The sequence below is a fragment of the Cloeon dipterum genome, chromosome 1 (genome assembly GCF_949628265.1).
Source record: "Cloeon dipterum chromosome 1, ieCloDipt1.1, whole genome shotgun sequence".
Lineage (NCBI taxonomy): Eukaryota > Metazoa > Arthropoda > Insecta > Ephemeroptera > Baetidae > Cloeon > Cloeon dipterum.
The window spans coordinates 18,328,606-18,351,165 of record NC_088786.1 but is presented as its reverse complement, the minus strand read 5'-3'; the positions used below and the strand labels follow the sequence as shown (position 1 = coordinate 18,351,165).

At 38.6% G+C, this 22,560-nt stretch overlaps 1 protein-coding gene across 8 annotated transcripts in view; it reads left to right on the top strand.

Moving 5' to 3' along the window:
* The window catches only part of Rbp6 (RNA-binding protein 6), a 292,546-nt gene extending 279,740 nt beyond the window's left edge, over nt 1–12,806 (top strand). For 2 of the 8 annotated variants that reach the window (XM_065485994.1, XM_065485985.1), the window contains exons 12-16: nt 938–1,036; nt 2,115–2,180; nt 3,384–3,583; nt 4,963–5,035; nt 5,100–12,806. In XM_065485994.1, the coding sequence (XP_065342066.1) occupies nt 938–1,036; nt 2,115–2,180; nt 3,384–3,583; nt 4,963–5,004 (407 nt within the window). In that variant the 3' untranslated portion in view covers nt 5,005–5,035; nt 5,100–12,806. Of the gene's footprint in view, nt 1–937; nt 1,037–2,114; nt 2,181–3,383; nt 3,584–4,942; nt 5,036–5,099 lie in introns of all 8 variants that reach the window. The other 6 variants (XM_065486023.1, XM_065486015.1, XM_065486032.1 and 3 more) reach the window with 4 other exon arrangements.
* Nucleotides 12,807–22,560: the final 9,754 nt, after the last annotated feature.

The window sequence follows — 22,560 nt, the reverse complement described above, 5'->3', positions numbered from 1 at the left end:
CCCGCAGCCTTTGATTCACACGCCGACGAGACTGACTCTCAGCCGATCTAGAAGAGGAAAGCAGGGAAGAGTTGACTTGTGCTGGCCGAAAGTGCCCTCGCGTCCGAGCACAAACCGAGAAAGACGATTAAAATCCGTCTTTTTTCTTGCGTTCGTGCGCCGGTTCGTGCGGGGCCACGCACGTGTGTTGTGTGTGGAATAATTTTGATACAAAAAAAAATAAATAAAAAATAAAAAACGAACGCTATCTCTGTGCATGCGTGCGACGCTTTTGTGACACGAGTGGATTTGATTTTAATGCATGTCTCTGTGAATGGGTCTAAAAATCAAGAACCATCACTTTCTGTTCGTCGGTCCTGAATTGCACAATAACACACACCGATGAAAAGAGCGAGTGCTGAGGAAGAGTGCGCGCGCGTCCCTTTTTTTAGCTTTTCCTTTAGGGGGAGAGGGATGTGCTCGGAAAACACGCTGCGTGTCTCAACCGTTGAAAGCAGAGGCATCGAATGTGCGCGCGAGCCGAAGTGCTTTGTCATTTCGAACAACCCCGGCGCCGATCCATTTTGTGGGCGTAATGCATGCAGGTGTAATAGATGTAGAGTAACAGAAAGAGATTTATGCTCTTGATTCGCTCGCTAGACCCATAGATCAATGCACTTTGATGTCTGTGTGCCGCATGATGTATTTATCGTATAGCACGGACGCGCTCGTGTATCTTGCAAATGGAGCTTGCTAATTAATTTCACGCTCGGTCGGATGCTGCAGACTTTTTGCCTGCAAATCAGTGCTTTCGGTTTTGCGTGTGCTGACACATACACATAAATCAAAGCTAAGTCACCACCTGTTTTCCTCTTCTTTGTATCAAAATTGAGTTGAGTAAGAAAATACAAATGAAAAACCCGAGATAAGCAAACATGGTTGAACTGGCATTTGGCAGTGACGTTGACAGCCTCCAACTCAACCACAGCGGGTCACCACCACCACCACCATCACCAACACCAACACCAGCAGCCACTACAACTCGCTGTTAAACAGGGTTAATAACTCTAATACTACTTTTCCTCTTAGTTAATTTTTTTGTGAGATAACCTAGGATGTGTATCTCTCATCGATAGCCGTAATCCACGTTTGTTAGACCAGCAGCAATAGTTGAAAATTGTAACTCTACCGTAGACGAGAAATTCCGTTTTGTCGTAATTATTCTCAGCAGCGTGTGTCTTTATAATAAATCTAGGACTCTACCAAATCGGTTAGAAACGTTGTCATTTTTTGGATTTTGTAGTCCCGAGCTCGAACATATCGGCTCGCAAAAAAATCATGTATTTTAGAATAGCTCAATAAGGTTTCTTGTGATCAATCATTGTACTCGTTTCCAAATGTAGATTTTCAAATTTAATGTATTTTACTCTAGTTTGAGATTTTTTATTTCAACTATTGTCATCAAAATCATTAAAATATCATAGATTTCAAAAGTACAACTCTAACAATCTATTAGTTTTATAGAGAAGTTAGATCATAATTGGATAGCATACTTTTTCTGTGAGTAGTGAGTTGTTGAGTGTATCACTCAAAAATATAAATCTCGCCGGAAGAGATAAAAAACCGGATCTCAGCTGAGACTGAAAATTTTTGTCTCATCGTGAGATCGAAGCCCTCAATCGATCTCAAGGTGAGAAGAACTTTTCATTCTCAACTGAGGATGACCAATAACCAATTTTTCGATCTCATGGTGAGATTTTTTGAGTGTAACGAAATCAGAGTTATGCAACCGGGTGGTCTTGCTGGTCGCGCCGGTTGCATACCTCGGTCCCGAGCTGAACTCTGAATTAAATGATCGAACCGCGCGAAGCCGGTACCCATTTTGCTAATTCTAGAGCTAGTGTCCAGTCCATCGCCTGGCGAGCGGCAATAAAGGCAGTTGGCGCGTGCGAGAGAGTGTTTGGTTTTGTTTGAAGTGGCTTTGCCGAGTGAGCGAATAAGCTGCTGCCTTTATTGCCCGGCCGACTAGAGAGAGCTCTCTGTCTGTGTATGTGTGCATTTGGTGCATCTGTTTGATACCTTAATCGCTTTTGTTTGTGATGTTACTAATTGTGTGCTGTTTTGTCTGTACCCAGTTGATATCACCAATGGCCAGCTCACGCCTAACAACAACACCCCGCTTCTTACGCAGGCGTTATCAGGTACGCAACAACAACTGCTTTGTCACCCTTCTTTTCCTCATTCATTCCTGCTGATGCGCTGAAAAGCAATTTTACGTTACGCGCGTCAATTTTGTACGCTTTTTGCGCGCGGAAAAATGTGTTTTTTATCTTGTCCGATGCAATATTCGGCGCGTTAAACGTGAAAATGTCTTTTTAAAAAGTGCGTGCGTGCGTGCCGGGTGGGAAATTTTGTTTGGCAAGCGGGAGGTTTTGCTAACTGCGTCACGCCTCCTGCTTGACGTCAGCAAATTTCTATCTTACTGCTATTCCGCAAGCACCGCAAACTGTTTGTGGTTAACTGACGGCATGATTTTAAAAGGGGTGTTTGTTACTAAAATGTGCTGCAAAAATAGCTGCCCGGTCCGAAGGAATTTATTTGAAAACGCACGTGCCTTATTCGGACGCACCGCGTGTGTAGCTTCTAAATTTTAAATTTCCAATTTCTAGCATTTATTAAATTTCTAATCTTTCGAATACTTCTCTGAATAAAGTAAATCATTTGGTAATGTTAAAAAGTGTTCCTTAGTTGGAGGTGGAAAATTTATATTTGCATGGTCAGGAAGAGAAAATTAAATAAATTTTGCAAATTGACAAATAACAAAATCAAATGTAGCCCTGGTTTAAAAAAAATAAATTATACAGTTGATTCTGTCATTCGTCTATTTGCGAAATTTATAAAAAAATTCAATTCCTGACTGTACAAGCTAATAAAAAAAATTACTCTTGCATCTAAAGGATAATGCTCATTTTTTAAACACATTTAACATCATTCTTGATCAGTCCATGCATCATTCCATTAGTTTGTGCGCGAAGGGATAAAATTAAATGAAACTCTATGCTCGGAAATTAATTTTATTTGCCTGTTTTCATCTAGCTGACGAAAACAATTGCATGTATCCCCCGCTTTTGCACCACCGCATTTTCCGGGCTCGATCCCAAGCCCCTGTGGGCGTTAACACAGAGCTTTTGGGAATATGTTGCTCTCTCCAATTTCCCCTGACGAGTTAATTTTGGAGCATGATTTTTCTGCTCATGACGTCTGACGCACTGAAGTGTACTGACCGCAGGAAAGACGTACGATCGTTTTTGCGCCTATTAATGCTTTGCAGCCCTCTTTGTTTCGACCGCAGCCGCAATAGCGAGTGAGCGAGACTGATTTTTGCGGTCGTTTGCAATTCGCAGTGATGAATAACTACCCACAAGGCTTTGGACCGCCGGCCTCTCCGGCCAACAGCCGCGGATTCCCGCCGGCTAACTCGCCGGGACCGATCGACATGTACAGTGGAAGCACGGACAGCGTAGGCTACGTGCAAGCCGCCAGCCCGCAGCCCAACAGCTTTCAAGCCATCGCGGTGAGTCGCGCGCCCGTCAGCTACAACCCAGTAAGTGAAGCTCCACCTCAACTCCGTAGCACCCGAATTAAATATATATAAAGGCTGTTCTATTTATTATCTCTATTATTGGATTAAGTACTCGAGCAGACTGCTTTAGCAACTAGTAGTAGCATGAACTTATCTGTAGACTTAGACCACTTCGCATACATATTCTTTAGAGCTGCGGTATGAGGTTTCTCTCTGTCATTTTGGTTGTGGTGATCGTCTTCTCTCATTATTTGCATTTGCAGCATTCTCAGTAACTAGATGAGTTTTCAGTTTTGTTTCGCTGCAGGAAATGATCAGTTACGAGTTGAGTTGGGTTTTGCTTCGAACTCTTTATATATCTCTCTCTTTCTCTGTATATCCATAACATCTTGGGAAAACTCTTTTGGATTGCAAATGAGCTCACAAAGCACCTTTTAATCCAAAAATTATGTTTTTTCCTCCACCATTCAATAGTTTTTTTTATATATAAAATTATATCCTTTTTGGCTAAGAATTGTAGTTTTTTTTATTTACGGTTCGCTAAATCTTTCGTAATTTAAAATAAAAAATTTTAACAAATACTGCTATTATTTCTTGAGAGTGATCGGATTTCAATCAACTTTAAATTTTTTTGGATCTCCTCAGCAAGATGGATCGAATGATGTGAATTTTCAGGCATTAGGGAACGTTCGCAATTTTTCCAAAGATTTTCAGTACTGTAGCATAATTGCGTGCAGAAATGTAATGCGGCTTGTAGTTAACCCTTTATTTTTTCTATGATGTTTATCATAAAAGCTTAAGTTTGGCTATTTAAAACAAAAATTTGCAAGTTGAATAACTTGCTGGTATATATGAGTCAAACTTAAAACGGCTTTTCCGAAAATTTGGGAAGGTAAAATTTTTTCCAGAATATGTTTAATCTTCAAATTTGATCAGCTTTCCGAATTTGCCCAGATTTTTCTCCAGCACTCATAGCCGCCGAACTATAAAGCTAAATAACTCGTACCCCTTAGTGTAATTCGATTTTTAAACATCTATTTTTACAACTTGGAAACATTTTGTCAATTAAGAAAACAAATTTGAAGTGTAATAAACCATTGAAAGTGTCTAAAATCCGAAATTCAAACGTCCATTACTCTATAACTTCGAATAACTGAAAAATTTCCTAGCAAATTTTTGTTTAATTTCAATCTGTACGATAGTTGTATGAAAAAATATAAATATTTTGGAATTAATTGGTGCACTGCCCTTTATAGTTATATTTTAATTTTATAAGTTTATTGTATCACAACTCGCTTCCAATCATTTTTCCCAAGCGTAGAATATCTGTGTAAATATATATTTCCAAATGCAGAGCACGTCCCTGCATCTCAAACTAAGCAATACTTCAATGTCTACAGGGTCCATTGATTCCAGCAGCTTTCACAAATGGGTACCATTGAGAAGATTTTTTGGGAGTAACTTATTTGTCAGGTAACTCGATTCTGCTCCTCACTTTCGCAACTAATTAATTATTGCCCTCGCTTGTCTGTTTCAGATTCAAAATATCACATAAACAAAAAGATTTGTGTGGACACAAAATCTCAGGTTGCTAATTTGAATGGTAAAATGAGATAATGATCTACTCCTGCTCGTATGTTATTTTCACGATTCACTCACACAAGAAAACACACATGAATTATATTCACGCATACACTGACACACTCTATGTGACACACTAACACACTCTCACTCACTGTGCGTTGAGACGGACTTGTTTTTGCTACGAAAATACCCCGTAAACACGCCCACACACATACACACGATCTGCATTGAGACGGTGGCCCTTCCTCATCAAGAAACACCTTTCGGATGACTTCGATTTCACCAGATCGGAGCATTCGTCTCTCGAATTAACAAGCGATTCTTCCTGTCAAGCTTTGGATCAAGTTGCGCAGCGGGAAAGAAATCGAGCAGGGCACTCTCAACCGATGCCAATTATTAGTGAAAGCAGGGAGAGCAAGAGAGGATAATATTGTGATTTTTGAGGAGACCTAACCCCCGCGTGTCTGTCCGCCACTTTCTCTCTCTCAGATGATATCAATTCCTCTCCGTTTCGACTCGAGCGTATAATTCGCACCCTCTCTCAAATCATGTATTTTTTGAATTCCAGTGAAATTCATGCCATCAGTGTTCTGCGCAAAAAGAATCCCAAAATAGTTGAAATTTTAGGACGAGAAAAGAAAAATATGAAAAATGGTATTTAAATCGTCGACGAGATCGAAAAGTTATTTTCATATCTGTACATTTTGATTTTATTGTGGAGTACGTATCATTATTTTTCTTGTTTGTTTTGTTGATCACACACGTAATGTTATTATATATAATGCAAACTATATATATACATATTATACTTTCTAGTACGTTAAGGATTGTCTTTAAGTGGACTGCGACCCTGAACCGGATTTATTTCTAACTTTGATCGGTACTGCTACCAAATAAAAAGTAGTTTGTTAGGTCTTTGTGCCTATTACACGAAAAATAATGCGAGATCGAAGAAAAAAGTCACATTCACACCCTCACACGAGAATTAATACTTCACACACAGACACACACACATACACGAAACGCGGTTAACTTTCAAAAAGTGATCAATAACTTGTAAGTGTAATTATTATAAAATAAAAATTAATGTATTTATGGGGATGAATAAGAGAATACACACACACACACACTAAAGAAACAAAACAGCATAATGCGCGCATTGTCGTTGTAATGTACAACTTTAACTAATCTAGTACGTTATGTCAAATGTGCGACGAAAATCGGGGTTTGAAGGGAAAAATCCACACACATACACACACTCACTCACTCACGTGCGCAAAAAGTTAATTCAATTGGGTGCCTGCTATATAATTGTACGCTAGTGTTTCGCGGATGTGTTGTTACTGGGCATCTTTGAAATCAATTGTAAAACACGTCACGAAAATTGAAGTAGTGATCGGGCAGCTAGAGCCACGAAAATATTCGTTTATTCGATCGCGTTGCCACTACTCCTGGCATCTAAAAAATGCAAGCAACTTATCCCCCCAGAAATAGAAAGAAAGAAAGCAAGAAACTAAGTGTAAGCAGCAGTGTACATAACGCTAAGTGTGGAGAGGGTCTTAAAGTGTGTTCCGTTGTCAGTTTTGCCAGCCTGCCCACCCCCCGTTGATTGTCAGGCGCGGGCGAAAACCGAAAAATTATTATAAATAAGCAAGCAATTGTAAGATTAGTGTTAAGTGTTGCGTAGTTAAGGCAAAAGAATTATCGCCACGATATACTAATTTGTAAGGTTGTTTCCAGGACGTGTATATCTTTGCTGAGAAGAGAGGCGTTATTAAGTTCCTTATTGATTGTGTCCTTGACTCGAAAACAAAGCATACACAAAAGGGAAACTGAAATACAAGAGTGCAATTCAGTCGTATGATATTTCGTGCACAATTTTTGCGTTCGTTGTCCTTTTGAGGCCAAAAAGCAAAGTTTCATCCACTTTTGCCACCAGCATCACAGAAACACACTTGAACACGACACACACACACGTACACACATTTAATTTTTTATACGAGACGTTTTGCTATACACACACACTGACAATATGTTGTTAAGATTAAAAAGAAAAATCGAAGATTTCTAGGATTTCGTGCGAGCGAATTAGAGCAATAGTGGAAATTTGAGCAAAAAGGCGCAATTTCAAAGTCGATTAGTTAGACACGATGTTGGTACACGTTGTTGAATTTGCGAAAAAAGAATCAGGGACTAAATACTTTTTCACTATATGTGTGCGCGATTGTTTTTAACTCTCGAGGTTTCTCCACTTCTGTTGAGTTTTTTGTTGTTGTAACTCATGAAATTATTGGTTGGAGGAAATTTTCATCTGTAACGACTGATATAAAAGCAATAATAATGTGTGGAGTAAAAAATCTAAGAGGAAACACTATCGTTATTACACTTTTTAAATAAATGAAAATGACTAAAATTAATATTTATAAAAAACGTGAGAAGATATTGGGAAATCGAATCTTTTTCAACGTTTCCCTCTTAGCTGTGTAAAACTATTCACAAACACTCACACACAAACACACACACTACACACAACTGTTTTTGAAAAGCGAGCGTGCGTATGAGGAAAATCAATCCTTCATTAATTAAGAGATCAGTCGGTTAAATTAGACAAGTGTGAGTGTGGCCGTCATATGAATATAGAGTTAACGCATCGTTGTGTATTATTGTAAATAATTGTAACGATAAACTGACGTTGAAACACTACTTGTAAGCATAGTAAGAACACACATTATTATTAAAATTGAATCATGATAATTTATATACAACCACTTGATCTGTATTTTCGTGTCGCATGATTGGCAAACAAGAAACGGAAGCAAATACAGCAACACACACACACGTACGTCTTACTAGCACAGAAATTTCTCGCCGATTGCACTCGGCAATTTGCAATTGTACTCCACGTAATAGCAGCTAGAGCATCACACACACACTCACACACAGGAAAGCAGCCATAATTAAGCATAATTACATTGTTAAGATACGCAAAACGCCAGCGAACAGGACTCGTCGTTGCAATAAATTCCACAAACACGAAAAATCGCGGATGTTCTTTGACGCTTTTTAATATGAAGTTTTTTACTATCCACTCACACACATTACAAACTCACACAAGTCAATGATCTCTCGAATGATGAATATTTAGGAATGAGAATGTTTATTTATAGTTGCGATTTGCGTTAAATTATTTTTTTGCATCATCAAGTCAATTTAGCCGAAATACAATCTAAACTGCAAATCAGGCTGATTTATTTTTTCTATTAAGTCCTATGAGTAAACCAAAAATCTAGATTACTGTATACTCTCGGAATATGATTAGTTGAAAAGTATAGCAATTTTAAGGTTGTAACGCCCATGAATTTTAAAACACTAGCTGAATATAATTACACACTAGGAGCACAGTGCGCAGTTCAGGATCAGAGAAAGAAACACGCAGTTTTACAACCTTGAAATGAAGAGTATTTAGTTGGAGATTTTTAACTTGTATATTTTTGGCTAAAACTTCATGACCGTACGTTCTTTGTATAACGATTAATGGATATGGAAAGTCTGATACATGCAAAGACTTGAAAGTTTTACACCCCCACCTCCCCTCCCTCCTGGAAAATAACACAAGGGATAATAATACATATAATAACTAATTGTGTACACAGTCGAGTTGAGCATCCATCCTGATTTCCCATAACTAGTTTGACACATACATATCGTCGTGGAATGAGTTGATCTTGCGTTTCCTGATTCTCTTTTTATTTTTATTTTTACTTTCTTTCTTTTTTTCCCCTTCGTCAGACGAAATGCATTAGCGGAATTACATACACTATATATCCATGGAGAAGATCTCCCTCTCTCTGTCTGTTCATTACACATATTGCCAATGAATGAAAAAACCCACACACTCGCGTAACAAAAAGGAATAATACGCAAAGATAAGCTGTTTGTGTCGCAACAGAGGTTACCGCAGAGGAAGGAAAAGGCGCCGGAAAGCAAATTAGAGCATAAACACTCACCCCCGCAAACGGTTAAATCTATTGCACAAATCTCTCACTGTGTAATCTCTCTGTCGTTCGAAGCTGTAAATAGGTATAAAACTCACCGTTTCACAAAAGCTCATCTCTCGTCTTTGAAAATGAATTGTGCGCGTGTGCTGATGAATCTATAATCTATTTTGAGACGCTGGAAATTCACGTCGCATGTGCATATAAAGAGTAAGATTTCAATAAATTCAGTTCTCGAGTTTGATAGGATTTAGCGCGACTATCAAGGCTAAATGAGAATTGCTGCAAAAACGTTCAGTTTCACGATATTTTTTGGTGCCTTCCCCTTTTGAAAAGTGTAAATTTGCTAAATTTAAAGCAGACGAAAAAGAAAGAGACCACTGCAGAAAGAAAAGACTTTTCTTACAACCGACGGAACTTAACAAGTATAACATGTAACTCGACTCTGCTGATTGACGATGGCACAAGGGCAATCAATGTTTCAATCTCAGACACTTTACCCCTCTATGCGTTTCCTCTCTGTCCTCTCTTCCTTTATTCTCTCGGCTCGTTTCTTAATTTGAGTGCAGTCAACTAGGGAGATTTAATGACAAAGCATGCAGGCTGCTAAATGCCACTGGACTATGTGATACATGTATAAAATACTGCATACACACACACTAGCATTTGGCGTAGAAATAACAACACCCACGTCGACTTGGAGCCAATGTAGCAAAACACACGACTAATTCGATAAAACAAAGGAGCGAGCCGGCGGCGCCAGAAACCGCGAAAGACTTTTCCCGTTGCGTTCGAAACACCAAATTAGTGAGATCAGCGGTTTTTGGTCGTGATTTCCACCCTCGGTCGCCCTGATTGGCCTGATTCATTTTCCTGGTGAGAGCATTTCGAAATAATATTTAAAAAAAAAAAGATTAAAATTAAACCCCGTTCTTCGTTTTGAGTTCCGAGTGCTGCTAATCAATAATAAAACGCAAGAGAATATTGCTCACAGGGTTTCTATATGAATAAAACACCCTCACCTTGATATCTACAAATTCAGGAACACTTTGAAAATCCAACTCACACTCACTAACACACACCTAATCACTAACCGCGAGGAAAGAAATAATAATATTTTGCAATATAAATATTAAAAGAGTAAGCTCGAGGTCTGACTATTGTTGTAATATGAGAGCAATGATTTCTAATTCAAAAACCGTGCGCGCGCGATGGAGGTAAACCCGAATTGCTAACTAAAGAATATTAAATAAAATCATATCAACATATCACGCATCAATTACGACGGCGAAGAAATGGAAAAAAACAAACGCGATATACTCTCTTTCCTCTCCCCCTCTCGAACCCCCTGGAATTAAATTTCTGAGTTCGATTCTCTCATCTCGTAAAGCTCGGTTTATCCAATAACCCTCTGATTTGAACCACACACACACACACACACGTAACGAAAAAAGGCAGTGTCATAATTTAAAAGTAAAAACACACACTCTAACCCGAGAACTCATCAAATTTCCTATTCTGATTACACTTCATTGGACTGACATAGGAGATTTTATGATTACGAGTAAACGGAAAAACCATTGATTTGTAAAATGGCACTTTTTAAAAGACTGTGTAAATAAAATATAAATTATTTAAATAATATATTGTAAGATAACCTAGCTTCAAAAAGGTAATTAGTTAAAATCCGCAGAAAAAGAAAATCCACACACAATATACGTATTGCAACAACAGACGAAACATAGCCAATAACACGATCGTGTCAATCTAATTTAGCTGCAGTATATTTTTTTAGTTTTCTTCCAGACCCCGCCTTCTCCAGTCCTAAACTCCTCAACCTATATAATAACACACAAGTCCCCAGCGGACTTGCAATTCGTGAATTGAAACGAAAAGCGCTTTTCCCAACCCTGAGAGTAAAATAATAATGCAGCCTTAAGATAATTAAACAGATGAACTTAATAGAGCTCTGATTCAGCCAGAATTTAAAGCAAAAGCCAGTCGCATTTTTTGTGGAACCCTCAATTTCGAATAAATTTATTTTTTTCGCTCGGTTTCGTATTCTGACTTTTTTGCGAGATCTCCTAAACGAAAACTCAACTAACGTTTCAAAGTGAAGAGTAAAAATATGAAAAGTCCCCCTCCTCGGGCCACGCAGGTGAATCCGGCGGCGAGAGGAGTTACTGCCCAAAGAGTATGATAAACAAATTAAGAGAAATCGTATGTTTCGCTAACACACACACACCCTGACACGGAGAAATCAACTCTTGTAAAAAGAAATACCAAAATAGTGAATTTACACGCAGGAACTTAACGGTACAGATTTGAAGATGAAAACCCGTATTTATTGTGTATGCAATAATTAAGGAATAGCAATAAGCGATAATAATAATAGAGAGTCAAAAATGAGAATCGTGAACGATGATTATTATTGTACTACAAACTATATATGTGGCGAAATGATGATGATGATGATGATGATGAGAATAATTGATTAATTATTATTACTACAAAGATTTAATATTGTAACTGATGATATGATATTTTCAAATTTTTCTTACTATGCAAACTGATGAGTAAACAGCTAGCGTTATTCGTGACCGTCTCCTTTTTTGATTTGTCCGCGGTTTTTGTGGAACGTACGTGCAACTTGATTATCTACGACTAACTGTAGGATTTTTACATGTTCGCATTGTTTATATAATACTTAAATACACGACATTCACACACAAACACGACAAAAAACAAACACACACACCTATGCATAACGAAGAAGAGAAGAAGGAGCGTGTGGCGACGCAGAATTTAGTAGGAAAGAAAGGGTGATCAAAATCTCAGAATACAAAGAAAACTCGCAAAGAAAGTGAGGCTATTGTTGTTCAGTGATTGCGGTATCGATGAAGCATCTCCATAATTAAGGTCTAAAGTAAATTACAACTCAGTCAGATATACAAATAGAGAAAACTCTTTTTTACACACACGCTCTTTATGTAAAAATTTTCGATAAAAACCGGTAATTTCAAAGTTACTAAGCGAATATCTCACTTAATGAGAAAATACATATAGCAGTTGTTTCGCGGAAAAAAATTGATCATACCACACACACACACACATTTCGCCCGAATTTGATTGAGAACACGAAAAGGCCTCTAGCAATTTTGACCATCGACCCAGTCCTCGTTGATTATTTCTCAAAGCTTTTATCATCCCCTTAATATTTAAGGAAGCTAACTGTTACATTGTTGTTGCCGCCTCCGAACCGCGGGGGTGTCCCCTTTGCGTTTTCCTCTCCGAGTCTAAGGTTAAGAACACTCTACGAAAGGAAAAAGATTGAGAAAAGTTTTTCTGTGTGCTGTTATGTGTATGTAAATACATAGTTAAATTGATGACGAAAATCCAAGACAACAAAAAACAGATGTTGTACCAAAAAAGATGCAAGAAGTGGAAGTATAGCAAAATTTACTCTACCACACCCGTGTAAATGATAATAATTATATAGTTCTTAAAATGCAATTATTAAGATTATTATTAAAAATGAAACAACTTGCTTACGAAAAATTGCAAAAAAAAATATGAAGAAATTGAAAGTGATGCTATGTATGAATGCATGTATGGAATAATAATATTAAATAAATAAATACAACTCTGTGGACATTGTTCGATAAGCCCTGGCATTTTCATTCCTCACCCTCTCCTGGCTGATTAATTCGACGCTCGATCCCCTTTTCCCTACATGATGATTTATCAGAGAGCTGATCTCGATGAGACATGCTGCAGCATCCCCTTTTCATCCCATCATTTAAGTGCACGTGCTAAGTATCGGTCGGTATTAGCCCCTCTGGCTGAAAATTGCTTTTTTATAAAACGATAAAAATACATTAATTTAAAAAAGGACGATTCAACTTTTTACTGTCAAGTACATACTCATTCTAAGAGATTCAAAAACCTCGAATGAAAATTAAAATTATAGAAATGTGATTTTAATAATTGATTAAAGTGGATTGATTTAGAACAACGATAGAAAATTATTATAATTTTTGACTTCAATGAGCAGTTTTTCAACCTTTTTGCTTCAGTTAAAATTCAATTTTTGCCAATTTTCTCCAAAATTTACAGCACTTAACCATACTTTATAGTCATATTTCGAATTCTCCCTTTGATATCTGATACATTTTGGGAAACTCCGTGTTATGAAATAAAGTAAGGTTTTAAGTAGGCGGAAACAGTCTTCACGATTTTAAAAGCATGAAAAGCATATAATAATGCTAACCTTGCAGCCACATTCATCAATAATGTACAATTCTGCCTGAGTCAAATTTGACGTTACCTGAATCCTTATAGGGATTAGTTTAAGCCTTTTGGCAACTAGGGTTTCCGCAGTCTCAATTCGCTTTAATTCACATTAATCTAATTAATTATTACTTTATTCAAATTATCACCATAATGTAATACAAATATCAGGGACACTTACATTAATAACTTGCAAAAATGTATCCCTCTTTTTACTTTTAGTTTTTAAATTGATTTAGTTACAAAAATATAACATCATCAACGTTTAACTAAAGCGCAGGGTATATTTTCACTTCATATTTTCTGAAAAATAAAATTTTATTTTATCAAGAAACAGTGTGAAGAATAGTGGATACAAATTTTCTGAAATAAAATGTTCATTTCTTCGTTTGTTCGAGAAAACCAAACAAATTTTCCATTTTTTTTTAAATTTTAATTTTCTCTGTTGTTGTTTTTTCACGAGGGACAATAAATTAAGTCTATCCGGATCGGGAGGCTTCTGCTCCCATTTCCAATTTAACGAGCTTTTAAGCCGGAGAAGTGCACTGCACCCGAATCAAAGTTTCGTGGACTGTCTCGCTATGGCGACCGGGATTAGTTGTAAGCGAGCCGCAAGAAACTCGAACATTGAGTGAGAGTCGGTCCTTTTGGCCAGCGATTTCCATTTTGCGCCCCCGCATCCGACGACGCCGAGAGAGAGTGGCTGTCTTTCACAAAATCTGCGGACACACGCATCGCTTCTTGCACATCTCCCGGATTAATTGATGGGGTTATGCATCCAGCAGCCTCATTAGTCATACCGAGCAGCAAAACCCTCATCAGCAATTTTCGCCCTGCCCATCATTTTCAGACACGCGGCAAAGCGGTTCTATGTGTTTGTGTGTGCGCATTCGTAAACTGCTCTCCTCAGCTCTAAATCTGTCACCCAAAATATATTTAGCATTGTGCAAACTGTCCCGCGCGCATGATGCGCTTTTTCCACGCTCACGAGACAGGTTTTAAAGCTCATTCCGCGAAATATTGCGACACTTTAGCCGGCTGAGCGGCTTTTTAAGCTTTTTAATGCACCTGCCTGCTAATGAATTCGCAGTTTTACTTTTTTGTTAAAAAATGTACTTGTTTGCATGCAGATGTTCATTTGGCTGCTTCGGGGAGTAAGAAAAATGCTGCTTTAAATCGGAACAAATGGCGAATAATTCCCAAGTGGAAATTTTCATTTGCTTTTCCTGACATCACGAAAAAAGTTAATTAAGGAAAAACAACACACTTCGTGTACCTTCTTAATTGAACGCTGCTAACTGCCGCCCAATCAAGAGAATTTTAATTGCAAATAAGTACTGTGAATTTGTTTCTCCCATTAAGAAATAGGCTTTCAACTTTGAAGAGGAATCCCCTTTTGGGTTAGAATTAGATTAGAATTATGTGATTTTTCATTTTTTTGCATTCCTTCCCCGGTTTATCTGCTATTGGTTTAGCTATTGCAAAATCAGTTTTAATCCTTTTTCATTCTTAAATAAATTAATTTCACTCTTTTCTATTAAAAATTAAAAAAATAATTAAAATATGAATTTTTTAAATTAATGATATTTTTATAAACTAGAAAAAATATGCTAAATCGAAGGCAGAAAATCCTCTTAGTTTGAATCGGAAATTTTCCATTTGCATCTAGGTTCAGGAAGGGAAATATAAAAATTGTGTAAAGGGATCAATACCAGAAGCAGTTGAAGCACTTTTTGTATTGAAATTTCACTCAGTCCCAAAAGCGCCATCATCAAGCGTGGCTTTTAACCACTCCTATACCACTTCTGAATACGGGCTGAGCGAAGAAAAATTTTCTAAAGGGGGTAGCGTGGCTCGTTCGGTATGTAGCCATCACTGTCAAAGTCATTTGCTTCGAAATCGATATCTAAATTGGTGAAATTCAATAAGGTGTGCGCTAGCCATGCGTACACAACGCACCTATGCAAATCTTGATATAGTCCCCCGCACGGTTCAAAAGCACAAGCACTCGCGCGCGCAGGCAACTATAGGAGAGACTATATCGACGCTAAAGGGTGGAAATGAAGCAAATTCTATTAGGTGGAGACCAGTGAGTCGAATCACAATCAGTAAAATGCGTCGAAAACGGGGGCAGATCGGGGGAGCCAACTGGATCTGTGTGTGCACGCTCGCAAGTGACGGCACAAAGCGCGTGTGTGTGTTTGTTTGTCGAAAACTTGTCGCGCGGCGCGCGTCTGTTTGTGATTGTGTCAACAGACGCGATTCAAACAGCATTTCTCACTTGCTGAAGCGGCCAAATGAGCGTCTCTAGGCAAACAAGCACACTTTATTTTTGCAAAAGTCAAACTGCGAATTCATTAGCAGGCTCTGCTGATCAGTGATTGTGAAAATCCCGTGAATGGACAGTGAGAATAAAATTGCAAAGCTTAAACAAGTCCAAAACAACCCTGCGGGGCAGAGGTTTATTTTTTTTAACCACAACCTCTCCTCTAAAATCTTAATTAACCATAATTAGTGCTGATGAGCGTTTAGTTTTTTCGACGTTTTTACTGAGTATAATAATACCAATAATACGAAATAACAATAGCTCCTATCATTATTTTTTTAAGATGTTATTAACAAAAACATCTCTTATTGGAATAAAAAATTTAATTTTTCCATTTAGATATATTATATTCCTATTTAACATCTTAAATATTATGCAACCCTGGTATATTGACGCCTTATTCTGTATACTCCTTTGCGGGAATTTAAGCCTCACGCTCACAGATAAAGTCTCTTTTGAAATTATTGAAATACTTGAATGCATTATTTTTTTAAAAATAAGTATTTCTAGAGGTCTCGGTTGTCTAATTTTATCAATCAACAGAAATTTATAAGGCCAAAAGAAAGATGAGATAGTTCGTTCTGGCTGGAACTAACGGCTAGCTGGCAAATTTAGGGTCACGCTACCGTGAATGTGGCTAAGCTGCGCCAGCCGCCGATGAAAAAGGGTCACAAATATGAAAAGTGCAGGAGAAAAAACTCTTCCGGCCTTTCGGGTTTTTAAGCACTATCAAACTTCACATTTAAAATGTTGTCAGCTGCGCCAACGGCCGGTGAAAATGGCCAGCCTCTGGGAAAAAAATTCGGCTAAGCCGGTCCCGTCAGCCGCCGCCTTAAATCTCGCGGCTGAGACGTCTAAGTATTCCACTTTGAAAAGGAAGTGTACGAAATTGAAGTTCCAGCCAGAACTCATCTTTCTTGTCGATTGATAAATTTCTGTTGACTGATAAAATTGGACAGCCGAGAAGAATTTGCGCACGTAACGCACGCACCAGCAGCATTCTGGAGAGTGTGCTGATTGGCGAGGTGGAAAGAGAGAAAGGGGCTGGAGAATCTGCGGCGGCGTATGTCTTGCGCTAAAAATGTGAATTAGATTTGAAGCATAGCCGCGGTGTAGCGCGCGTGTGCTTGATGATGGGGGTATCAGTGTAAATCGACATGATTCTGCTTCCAGCTCAGTGAAGTGGAATTTGTAAGATAAGAGGTCTTCATGAGGGTGAGAGATGGCGGCGCGCTGAAGGAAAGTGTCCATTTCAAATCAATAAAAGTGCCTGGCTGCGGTCTGGCTGCACACACACACACACCTACCCAGCAAACTCCCGTCCCTTTTGGCTTCTCCGTCACGAATTCCGGAGCAAATTGTCAGTTTCCGTGAGCGTCCTACCCCATTTTTTGCAGTGGGTCGCGTAATCGAGACACGCAACCCGAATCTCTCACGATGTCCTCTTCATGCTTTCGGAGAGGAAGATTGCAAAACATAAAAGCAGCACATAAAATGAGTCTTCATTATGTTGCTTGGCTTGAGTAGGAGGTTTCATTAGTTTTGATGGCTTAGATTTATTTTGCTTTGTCCCGTGGGACTTATTTTCACTTATTCGGTTGACCTCCGTCTCTGTTGCAGAAGAAGGATTGACTGAATTGACTCTTGATTTTGTCCACTTTAATTTGATTATTGGAGTATAGTACATTTCCGAATCCAAGTGGTTGATAGTTTTCAAGAATGAATGGATTTAAAAATCCAAAACGCTTAGAAGCTGAGAAATTACAAGACACACGACACGCACTACTTTAAATAAATATGTATATTATCAATATCTCAAGAAAAATCCAATTAAAATGAAATATAATTGAAACAGCTTACGTTGCATCTAAAAAATATTGTGGTCCATCGATATTCTGGTGGTGGTTTTAACATTTTGGCAAAATATAAAAGGGAGCTTTGATTTAATTGCCACTTTGTTGCCCACTCAATAAGCTTGAATGTGGCGCTGAGCTGGTCTGAATGACTCATCTGGAAGCTGAGATAGTCAAATCTGAATGAGGGATTTATAAAAATTATTCGAAACCTTTGTTAGTCATAGGTCTAGAAAAATCTAAGATTTTTCCAAATATTTCCAACCAAAATATGTTCTGCGAAAATTGCGTGCTGAAATGTAAAGGCTTGTAGATGCATTTCAATACTTTCAAGATGATTTTTTTATAAAATCATGGTTTATTTAGGCTATTTAAATTTTTCGTCAGGTGTTACATAGCTTTTGACAGTAATTACGTTGACACTATTGCCAACAAACAACCATTTGGATTTGTAAATGGCCAGTAATTTTCATTAAATCCAATTCATCAAAATTTGCTGTTGCCTGCAGTGGAAAGCCTATGAAATATTGAAAAGAAAATAATTTGATTGAATCTTACAAGGCGATTGATATCCTAATGCTTCCGTAATTTTCATCTTGATGAGTGAGCAAGATGGTGCAGCATCGTTTCATCTTTTTATTGTTCGATCGGCGTGGAATCTGCGCTTTATGCTCGGCGCGAGGAATAATAATACCACACGCAGGCAAGGCTCCATTGTTTCGTGCGGCGCACAACAGTCGAGCAGCAGCGGCAGCAGTTAAATTAATATTTCCGCTTTAGTTTGGCGCAGGAGAGAGGGAAAAGTGCTGGTAAATGCGGCCCATAAATTACCATCCCTCTGACTTGTGTCACTTGCAGATCTTTCAAGCCGTGGCCAAAAACACTCATTCGCAAACCCACTCTCTCGTCGTTGCGCTGCTGTGTGTGCTGTGGTAAAATGCGCTCCACTAAATCTCAGAGGCTGTTTGCACGGAGAAGCGACTTGCCAGATAAATCAACTCTGATTCGCTGAGCATGAAGAATTCATATTGTAAATTAATTAGAAAAAGTTAAAATTCGATTAGGGCGTATAAAAAATAAGCCCGAAGAAATATTTGATTTAATTTAATTAGTATATCTCCAGTTTAATATCATTCAGTTGCATACAAATAAAGACAAAGAGTTTAAAAAGTTTTGATATAAATTTAAAAACATTTATTATCTGCTTATTTTGGAAGCTGTGTCCTTTATTTCTGGTAGCTCAGGGGTCTAGCTGCAGTAACATCGAGTCAATTTCAACTGTCGAGCAGTTCGCTGGATGATTTTTCTGCACCGCACTCGGTCAGCCCAGCATACACACACACAGCAATCAGAATGCAGTGGCTGTCATGTCAGGGGCGAATTATGCGCGGGGCAAGCCACAGCGCGACCGGCGAAAAAATGGATCACAGTCACCGGCATGCAGCAGCGGTTTGACAAATTCACGCATAAATGGCCGGCCATAAATTGCGCTTGGAGACGACACGAGCCACCCAAGGAAAAATAAAGCTTGGCTTCGGGCCAGCCTGCGTAGTGTGATGAGTCTCTCACCTGCATATGTATACACACACACACACACGTAAATATCGATTTTTGCGTCGAGGCCACCACGAAAGAATCGGTGGAGACATACAATGCCCGAGCGCGAATAAAAGAGAGAGATAGCCGCAGCCTTGCTCTTTGTTAAAGCAGAAAAGTCTCTTTTCATTCTTGTGGGGAACGTGATGAAAGTCCGAGAGGAATTTATCTAAAAATATTTTTCATCACATTATCTGACCTTTTGTTTTCAAAATTATGTTTAAATTCCATTCGGACAAAATTCTTTCAGCCATGTTTTTGTAAGTCAAATTCCAATTTAGACAAATTATAATTAGGCAATATCCTTTTGGATGAATACAATTTCGGACAAATTCATTTCAGACAAAGTCTAATTTTGTACAAATTCCATCCTGACAAAATTAATTAAGGACAAATTCAATTGGGAACAATTCCAGTTGGACAAATTACTGCTAGACAAACAATTCCCTTTCACACAAATTTCTTTCTGATGAATTCCAATCGGACATATGTACCTTCCGGACAAATCCTTCGTATAATTTCCAAGTACCTTTTCTGAAACAAATTAAATTTGGACAAAATCAGGCTACCCATTCTTGTCCCCCGTGCGCGCATTTTTTGGACGAGAGATGCTGGGTGGGTGATACGGAAAGGGCGAGTGCTGCTCCTCTATGGCTCCTTTGACTGCTGCTGAATCATCAGTCTCGAGCTGCGCGGTATTGAATATTCCGGCGCTGCTCTTCAAGAGGCGCACGGCACACAATGCTGCCGATGGCCCTGAAATTGCGCCCGCCTGTTTGGAAATAAGATTATGTGTCAGACAGCCCCTCTGCTCGGCTCTGTGTGGTGCCATTGTTGCGGTCAGGGGTGTCAAGCAGCCGGTGGTCACGCCTAACAAAGCGCAATCAACTTTTACGCCAGCCTAATTGCGGGGCCTGCGACCACGCGCGCCGATATTGGCGCATTGTTCTCGCTGCGACCCTTGACGGCCGGCCGCCAGCCTCCTCTCTTCGCTTGCTCGCTTATCAGCTTATCTCGGATTAGAGCTTGTTAGACGGCGCGCACAAACGCACGTGCCAAACTCTCGCAAATGTGCGTATGCCCCCATCAATCTCTGCACCCTCACTGTGTGTCTTCGCCTCCAGCTAAAAAATGAGCCGATTTGCAAAAAAAGCGAGCGAGGATGAAATTACAATCTTCTGAAAAGGACTTATTATAGCTTTCTTTTATAAGAGCCATTTGAAATAATGTTTTTTATTTAATGCAAATGTAAGTAATATTTTTTTTAATTTTTTTGTTTCATTTTTTAAAAATAATGGTAGCAGCAAGATTGATTATTATTAAAATTTCGAATACCTTAACTATCAGATGAAATAAGTGGGTTATGTCCAATAAAAAACAAATTTTGTGTAGTAAGTAATTTATTTTTTCCGATTATACATTTAAAAATTTTAATTGCAAACGCTAAAAAATAAACTAAATGTTACTGTAATTTAAATAAATTAAGTGCTGTGACCAATTTTTAAATCATCCACAAAAACAAAAAAGAAATATCAAGTTGCTAAAGATATTACAAAGAGCAAAATTAAAAAAGTCTTTCCATTAGTGATTCGAATGTAGATCAAAAAGTAACATTTTATTTTGCACAAAATGTTAAATATTTTTTTTCGATAAGTATGCTTGTGAATGCACAAGTTTTTTCAGTATTTTAACTATAATCTAGATTGCCAAAAGAACTACTCTCTGCTACTTCCTCTCCAGTGAAGATCTGAAAGTCAACAGCGAGTTTCAAGTTTTTGAAGCATCAATGTGGTGGTTTAGCCATGATGTTGTTGGGGTGTCGTGATGGGATCCTTTACAAAAAAATCTGGCATTTCAACAATTGAGAGAATTTGACTTCCTTTTCCCCGTAATGTAATCCAGAGGCGGCGATACGTTTTCGAAATTAAGAACTCAATATATGATTAGAAAAATAAACGAAAATTACGGCTTTAAACAGAGTTTTGTTTAATTTTTAAGAAGTAGACCATGATTTTTGAAAAATTTCCCAGGGTACCGTTTAAATTTCTGAGGAAATTAGCCATAAATTTTACATATAAATGTCTCCGTATTAAAAATCATGATTTATTTTGCCAGAGGGGATATTCGCACACCGTTAGATAGATTGCGAGAAGAGAAATCAAAATCATGTGAAAGGGTAAATGACAAAATGTTTAATTTCCTCAAAAAAATGGGCAACATTTCAATTTTAACTGTTTTACTTTGGTGACATGTTGAATTATATGCAACTTAGCTGTTTAGGTATTTTTTTTATTAATTTGAGTTCATGTTCATTGTCATAGAATTATATATCCAATAGACGTATTAACTGTTACTGTCGACATCAGAAAAATAAAAAATGATTATTGCAGTTAACTAGAGCATTTTTACATTTCATTATCCCTGATATATTAAAATTTCAAAAACTGTTGAGATATCTTATGCCTAGAGTTGATTCATAAGTACAGACTAGTACTGGAAACCAGAACTATGAACTCAAATTGCCATAAATGCAGCGGCGTTGGACCGCAGGTGTGCCAAGTCAGCAGCTGTCACCTGCAGGCGCCCACAAAATCCGCGTCTCGCCTCAGGTGGGCAGGCGGAGTCAGGGTGAAAGCAGCAACAGACGATGCGGGTCCTGCTGACTGACGAGAGGGATGAATTAATTTTGCATCGCAAAGCGTGGATCAATCAGGCTGATTGCCAGTGGTGAGGTTCATCTCGTCCGGTTTAATTAAGGCGCGCGTTTGCCTAGTCAGCAGCTGCATATGCGGCAAGGGCAGCCAAAGTATGCGGACCGCTGGCCGAAATTGCGTGTATCGCACTTAAAATTGACGTCAGCAGAAAAGCAGCAGCTTGAGGAAGAGATGAGCGAGCGCGGCTCCTTGGCTGGTCGGCCGGTCGGCTGGCGAGTGAATTTTAGGGCTTTTCTATTGCCACCGCATCCCCTCGGCGAAAGCAGCCGGCCGGCTGCCTTCCTTCTCGTTGAACGTGTCATGAGAGTTGAACTTATGGGGATGACCCTTGGGCCGGACAAACGCATTTCAGCCGCAACCGCCGCTTCTAATTGCAAAACGCAAACTGACCAAAGTGCTGCGCTCGGACGTTTTGTATGAAACAAAGTGACTGGGAATTATTGTTGTCGTTGACAAATGGCCGGCTAACTTTTGCGCCAACTAATCGCATAAATTGTATTGTAATCTGCATTAGGGGCGTTCGACACACGCAAGCGAGTTTGTTTAGGAAGCGATTTCAAGTTGGAAATAATATACTGGAGCAATTTCTACATCGATTTAACTTTCTTTTTAGCTGCATTTTAGTGGTGCTTGAATTAGA